Source organism: Nestor notabilis, unplaced genomic scaffold (assembly GCF_000696875.1).
Source record: "Nestor notabilis isolate BGI_N333 unplaced genomic scaffold, ASM69687v1 scaffold27635, whole genome shotgun sequence".
Classification (NCBI taxonomy): domain Eukaryota; kingdom Metazoa; phylum Chordata; class Aves; order Psittaciformes; family Psittacidae; genus Nestor; species Nestor notabilis.
The window spans coordinates 3,607-11,139 of NW_009929306.1; the positions used below are offsets into that span (position 1 = coordinate 3,607).

The following is a 7,533-nucleotide window of genomic DNA, read 5'->3' on the forward strand; positions in this document are numbered from 1 at the left end:
GAATTCCCAGCTCATACAAGTTAAACCTTCATAAAAGGAACATGAAGCAATTGGGAGCTAAATCTGCAGCACACTCTTCCGGGAAGCTGCGTCCACCCTACAGGCAAAGTGGAGTTTGAAGAAGTGTCACAAGGGTTTGCACATGACTTTGTCTGGGAATCACGTAAGAAATACTATCTTTTGATCACGTATGCAAACAGAGCTGCCTCAATTCAGCACAGCACCATTCTTAACACAACTTTTCATACTCAGTATTCACAAAAGAATTGATCTGTTTAAACAAACAAACAAAAAACAAACCCAAAACCCAAACACAGAGAAACACTGCAGGGGAAGGGTTCCAAAATAGCAATCATGAATCCAGACCCCAAGCTGCATTCAGATTATGGACCAGAGCCTGATTTGCTTATCAAGGGATTCGGTTCTTGTGTCAGGTCCCAAACCAGCATAAAGTCTGGTCTGTGGTCACACTTCAGCTGCACTGGGCCAGCAGATAGCAGTTACTATGTTTTGGCCATCACTTATACGTAACTTGGGCATCAAGATGTTTTCTTGGTCCATCTCTAATCACCAGTCAGTTACAATAAATATGAAGCCCACGGTGTCTGCTGCTGGGTTAAACCAAAGTAGCCTCCCATGTTCCGGTCTTAGGTAAATCTCCCTCCCACCCCTTCTGAAGAGCACTTATGTTGGGGGCCTTCTCAGATAACTACCACTTGTAGTAGAGATGCCTGCAGTTTACCACTCTGTCACATAGGAGGGATGAAGTAATTGTCTTTGTTATGTCAGTAGTATAAGGTGAGTTCTCCACACCTTTAAAAATATATATTTATATAGCTAGAGAGGTGACATACCATTTCTATGTATTAGTTCCATCTTATTGACTCATACATGCCTAAGAATGAAGTATTTTCTTGGGGATTTAAGGGAGGTTACCAACGAACTAAAAAAAAAAAAAAAAAAAAGCCTTACAACCACTGCTTCTGTCAATACAGGAACATGAACTACATATACTTTTAATATACAAAACCCCATCCTCAAATTCACTGGTGAAGCGAGTAGGGGGGGAAGAAGGGGAGAAAAGATTAGACAACCTTGCAGCAGCATTCAGCTTTGCTAAGTGTTCCATAGAATCTTAAATATTATGTACAGTCTTTCTGAAAGGGTACAAACTGGCTTCAGAGTTTGTGGAATTGTAGCAGTAAAACCCAAAAACAGTTCTAGGGAATAGTCTTTTGGCAGCATAGCAGGTGTCCAAAGTCAACAGTCGCTTTTCTAGTATTCTTCCAGAGAAAAAGAGTATCTGTATAACCTTCTGCAGCTATCCAAGGAAGTCACCACTCCTCTTGGGTGGAGATTGCTGGAGATTGTGGTCCTTCTTGTTCTGGCTTTTCAGTGGCAGACTTTTTATTGCTACAGCAAGGTTTGAAGAGATGAGTGTCTATGAGAACTTCCCCAAAACGCCCTTTGTAAATAATTCCACAGCAGACTTTTTGCCTGGAAGAAATGGCAGGGAGAGACACAGATAGTTTGTATGTGAGTATTCAGAATATACAGAATTTACAGAAATGCAAAAAAATCAGTCTGACCCAAAACATAACTTTCTAAGCCTCCAGCTCAGGGGACAGGAGGGAAAAAGCTACTCTGAAAGAGAAAACAAGTCTGTGTCTGAATCCGCAACACCGCTTTAAGGAAAAACAACAAACCAAACCAAATCCAAACCCATGTCTATAGAAAACTACATCTCCCATTTTGCTTCCCAGGGAAGTTTCAGATACCCAGCTATCTGGGCTGAACTAACCTTGACAACAATGCACTTGCAAACACGATTTGAGAGGAAGCAGCAAAGTCACAACAATTTCAATAAAGCAATAACTAACAAGGGCCTACTGTGTCACAACAGGCAATAAAAGATAACAAGCTCATCAGCTGCCAGAAAATCTTGTGGTTTTCCTACCTTTAAGTGACTACCATCACACGTCAACCAAACCAAATGCTACGTTTTTGCAGGCAAGCTGAGAGCACTTGGTAACACATCGTGTCCACGAAGCACGGTTTTAAGACAAGATAATGTTAGGAATGTTAAAAATATTTTCTGGCAACTGTATTAGTATTTAGGGAACTGGAGGGAGATGGGGAAAATGTCTTAAACACGTGGCATTTCTTTCCAAAGACAGACAGTGTGTAATACTCTGCGACTTAAAGTATATCCCTCAATGAAGTCCAGCAGAATCAAGCACTGTGTATGTGAAGTGAATTGCTATCTGCACAGAGTGCACGTTCCGTTGTCTTTACCTTTTCCAATATGTGAGATCTAAAAAGGAAAAAACTGGTGTTCTGCTGGACCCAGCACTCATCTCTGTGTCAGAACCATCGTCAGACTGGTTACTGTAACAGGGTGACTGAGCTGGGGAGGCACTCGAAGTGGTGCTGTGGGCATCGGAATCTGCAGGGGAAGGAATAAATACAAGAATCAGTACATGCACCCAGTGACTTACCCTCTTCCTGATTTCTAACAGGTCACATGTGGATTGGGAACAGAGAGACAGACTTTTTTCATTAACAAGAAAAACCTAACAATAACAATAACCCATTTTTCACTTGCCTCCGCCAGTTTCAATAGAGACTGTCAGCATTTGGGAGACAGAGCTCACAACTTGTACACAAGGGAAAAGAGCTTCAGGGTTAGGCTTCAGTTCCTGGCTCTCAAACACAGCCTGGGCAGGCCATGCTTTGTAAAAGATCCTAGTCTTGCTCTGGAATCACTGGAAGACCCTTGAAGAGGATGAGGATCTGTGCTTCAGACCTAGTACTTTCTCACTGTAAATCTCCTTTCTTACCCACTCAGTTGCAAAGCTCTTCTCATTCATGCAATAGGCTGAGCTTTTCCTGGATCGAGACTACGGACTCCATTCAGACACACACCTTGACAGAGGGTCTACTTGCCTACCTTTTTAGTTATTATCTCTAGCACCTACAGTAACAGAATTAGATCAACTATAGCACATTGAATGAGGAGATACAAGCTCTTTGGGTCAGGACCTTTACTCATTCTTTAGAGCACTCTTACTTCAGGCCAGGTAGGATAATTCAAAGAGAAGTCAGCGACAGTTAAGGAGCTGGAAGGTTTGCTTTAGAGGAAAAACCTGAAGTACTGACATGTATCTAGAGCATAACTGGCACATGGCTTTGCTGGAAAGCTACAAATCCAAATCTGTTTGAAGAATCTAAGAGCTGGTGGAAATAAATCACCAAGAATGGCAGAGGAAGGTGTTAAGGAAAACTAGAGAGAGGAAACATGGCAGGAATTTAAAGCTGGAGGGAAAAATATGGGTTAAATAGAAAGCCTGGCTATCAGAAAATGGCTGACAGAGATAATAACGGAACAGTGCTTCTTGGGAAAAGAGCTGAAAAGGCCACAGTGCATTAGTGAAAGCAGGGGGAAACCTCTTCCAACTTCAGTTTCAGTGAGTCTTGCCCAAGAAGTTCTTTCTAGACACATGTCATTTAAACATGAGGCATAAGCTACAATTGCCTACACTTTCAAGCCAGGCTTCCCATTCCCCCCACTGCTTCCCCACCTCTGTCTCACAGCCCGCCCTGCACACCAGCTCTTCCTCCTCATTCCACCCCCTTCCCGAGCCCTTGGAGTATGAGAGAATGTGAGAACAGGGAGCACCCAATGTGTAAGCATACAATTAAATCTAGGTGGTGACTCAGCTCAGCCAGTTAACAGTAAGCTATGTTAGGGGAGGCTAAACTTTATTGCCAAAATCTGTTTGGATCCACTTACTGTGCCGCTTGAATTCCTTCTGCAGTTTGCTGATTTGATTGCTCTTTATTCTGCTTCCAGAGAGCGTTTTCATTTTCTTTGGTTTCAATGTTGTTTTAAGACTGGGTCCAGCCCTGGCATCTACCACCTAGAACACAGAAAATGCAGGCATAATACTTCTGCATCATGCCCAGATATTGCCCTAATTCAAAGTACCTGCACTGACCTAGCTGAAGGTGTTCAACACCAATTTAGTTGAACCAAGGCAGTTCTGTGCACCGACACTCTTATGTTTCGTTTATATCTGGTTTGTAAGAGGATTAGTCTGCAGGAAAATGCAGTAAACTAGCTTAAAAAGCACATTCAGTTCAACTTCAGCCTTTTTCTTATTTCTGGAAATTTCAGTTTAGTTAGACAACATTTGTTTAAGCCAATACAGGTTCAGTTAGGAGAGTCTGCCAAGCATTTGCACTGAATATCATCGATTTAACTTCCAAATAAAGCTAGTGGTAGTAATAACCATAGCTGTGGTTCCCACTCCCACCAAGGCTTCTTGAATAAAGATTATAACATACACAAATAATTCTGATCATCTGCCCAGCCCTAGGCCCAAACTGAATTAGCTGTATCAAAACAGACTATATGAGTGGCGATAGCTGCAAGATATTAGTCACTGCAATTATCTGACTAAACGCCATTGATTCATGTATTGCTTAGGCACGTCACCTTGCTTGTTCAAATTATTTAAAAAGCAACCAATTTTGGATAGAGGCCAAATATGAAATGTTTTGAGTGTCTAAGAGACTTCTGGACCAAGTTGTGAGCTTGTGAAAACAAGGAATTACACGGTAAGTTAGCCTGTGACTCCATCCCGGGCTTGCATAATCACCATTTGCACGTAAACCAAAGACAGGTAAGAGCCATGTAACAGGAAATACTCCAGGAAGGACTTAGATATGCTGAGGGTGGGAAGGGAGAGTGTGTGGACGGAAAGAGGAAATGCCAAATCCTCACTAGCACCTCCCCTCTCTAACAGGATGGACTAAGGCAGAGACTAGTTAGTTTTGGGGCGGAGAAGAAATAAATGACTAACGTGATTCCAGTTTTTTTTGGATCCTGCTGGCAATTTTTTCCATCTTTTCACCAAAAGGACACATGCATTGCAAATGTCTCCTGAGCGGGCCTCGTGGAGCCTAGTAAAGGAAAAAAGCAAAGATCACTTGGTAACAGTCAACAAAAGCACACCTCCACTTGCTGACAGCAAGCAGCATAAAAATCGCTGAGCAAGAAGGGTTCTCATGCTCTGGTTTTCAGGCGTGACAATTCATTTGGGGTGCTCAAACACTGCCATTTAAAGACCAGGTCTCACTTTCAGAAAGCACTCTTCCGTACAGAAGTAAAAGGTGTTGTAATCTGCTTCCAGAGGGGCACTGAAAACAACAGTCCCACCTCCATCCAAAACCATTCCACACCAAACCCAAAATACAACCCCGAAAATACCACCCCCCAAAAAACACCCACTCAGCAGTTCCAGTGGGCTGGTTGGTTGGCTTGGAGAAGGAGGGAGGAGGAATAATCATATTCCTTGAATGTACATTTGGAAACAGACTTCAGAGATCCAACAAAAGCATATTCAGCTCTTAACTTTCTCACAGAGCTTCAAGGATGAGTAACAAATACCACCTAACACACTCCCGCATAAGCGTAGGATAAGGTTTCAGAAGCAGCAGTTACTGGAATGACAGCAATACTTGTTCCCTTTAACAAGCTTTTTCCAGAAATCATCTCTACTGCTAATCCATGCTAAAAGAAACACGAAGGGGACACACTGCAGAATTTTTCAGCTATTTAAATGGGAAGACTTTGAAGCATTTCTAGATGAAGGGGGCAGGCTCAGATAAGCCATTATTTGCTCAGTGTTAAGACTGAATTTTTACCTTGGCAAACATATTTCAGATAGCACAAGACCAAAGGCCCTGGTATACTGCAAGCTTCTTTGTTATAGTTAACAGCAACAAAAAAAGCAATGAGTCTTCACATAGTCTTTCCACTGCCAAGGACAGCAGCAAAGAAACATGATAAGGAAAATTGTCAGCACCAGCTTTAGGTACAAAAATCCATGGTAAATACAGAGCACTATAAAGCTGCACATGAAAGGAGTGTTTCTAGAAAAAGGGGGGAGAGGGAAATATTCTAAAGACTGGAAAGATTTACACGTATGAAGTTAAGCACTTGAGACAGACTAGCAATGCTGGTTTTTAATACAATGCATGAAAGTTCCTCTTGGGCCTAAGATTTTGAGAAGAGGTAATCCAACAAGACTGGAAAGAAAGAGCAGAAAACAGCTATCGACAACATGGACTTCTTCCAGGGAAAATGGTTTCATGGAAAACTACAGCATAAATAGGAGAAATTCTTACACCTTACAGGGGGAAAAAAATCAAAAATAGTTACAAGCTATCACAGAAGAATTCGCTTTGCTGACAATGCACAGACAAATTCATACAGATTTTCAAAGTTCTTAGAAAGTATTTCAAATAAGTTTAAATACTATTATTTTTACCAACTGCTGTGACCTGTAGCCCCAGCAGCTGGTAAAAGAAATCACTGGCATTTATAGTTTTGCTTACTGATGCTTTCAAGTAACATTATATGCAATATTAGCTAATTGGAAAGCTAATTACCAGATGCTTACTTTCCATCAAAGTATGTTTCCAATGGGAAGTTTAATAACATGTTGATATGCCCTATGTGAACAAAGGCAGCAACACCTGAAACGAGGCACTCTGCATAAACCCTGCTGGAACTGCTAAGTATTTACGCATCAAGATTTGTCTAACACCCTTCAGTCTTCAGAGCCACAGAAAACCTCCATGTAGCTGTGCTGTTTACCACCCTGTGTGGGAATTTACACCTCCTCTAAGGAACAACTGCAAAATGGCGCAGTCTGAGAGAGGTCTAAATAAACCCCTGCACATCCTGTGAGGTGGGAGAGGCATAAGACTGACCCTTCACTGTTAGGAACTACAGGAGCTCACCACTGGCAGCAACAGCAAAATCAACAACCAAACGGAACCATATACAGCAGCAGATCCAGCCCCTCCTGGCCTGGCAAGTTGTGAAGAGGCTGAAGCCAGACTTCCCCAATTATGCACCTCTGCTAACCTAACCCTTCAGCCTTCCAGAGCAAGAGGGACAGCGTGCCAGGTTCATGGCTTGCAGATCAACACCATGACTGATCACAATGTTCACTAGAAAGAATCTTACCCAAAACAATTCTGGAAATCCTTTTCATAACGTTTGCTGTCAGTGAAACGAGAACTCGAAGACTTAGCCCTGCAAATACAGCAGCCCTCTATACTCCGATACATCTTCGGTTTGTGAAAGCCAAACATCTTTTCCTCCCAGCTGTAGCCTGTGAAAACAAAAAGGAACTAGTGTTACTTATCATTGTTAGATACTGAAAGAAAAACCTTGGCAGTTCACTGCGCAAAACAAAAGTAAATTATCATTCAGCATGGGAAACTGCTAGATCAGGCTATAGCTTTATCCTGCATTGCCTTAGAAGAGCAGAGCTACCTGGAATACACTTTCTTATTAAAGAAAAATAATCAACAACAGCTGGAGTGTTAAGCAATAACCAGCAAGACTCATGACAAGCTCATCACTGCACAATTCTACTCTAAGGGCACATCTACAACAGCACAACCCAGAGGTGTGAGTGCAGCTGACTTGGCTAATGAAAGCTGTATGTATGTTGT

General features: G+C 42.1%; 1 protein-coding gene across 1 annotated transcript; it reads right to left on the bottom strand.

Moving 5' to 3' along the window:
• Positions 1-822: 822 nt before the first annotated feature.
• On the bottom strand, positions 823-7,184 carry FAM60A (family with sequence similarity 60, member A). The gene is made up of 5 exons (XM_010014920.1): positions 7,040-7,184; positions 4,866-4,965; positions 3,794-3,920; positions 2,296-2,446; positions 823-1,497 (listed from the first exon to the last, which is right to left on the bottom strand). Exons 1-5 carry the CDS (start codon positions 7,165-7,167, stop codon positions 1,335-1,337), a joined length of 669 nt encoding a protein of 222 aa, XP_010013222.1. The 5' UTR covers positions 7,168-7,184; the 3' UTR covers positions 823-1,334.
• Positions 7,185-7,533: the final 349 nt, after the last annotated feature.

Bases quoted from the DNA above. Each gene is read 5' to 3' on its own strand.
- FAM60A (XM_010014920.1), bottom strand. From the start codon at position 7,167: ATGTTTGGCTTTCACAAACCGAAGATGTATCGGAGTATAGAGGGCTGC. The intron at 3,921-4,865 runs GTTAGTCATTTA...TCTGTGTTCTAG, and splicing joins CCAAAAAAAACTGGAATCAC to GTGGTAGATGCCAGGGCTGG. The intron at 2,447-3,793 runs GTAAGTGGATCC...CTTCCCCTGCAG, and splicing joins GAAGGAATTCAAGCGGCACA to ATTCCGATGCCCACAGCACC.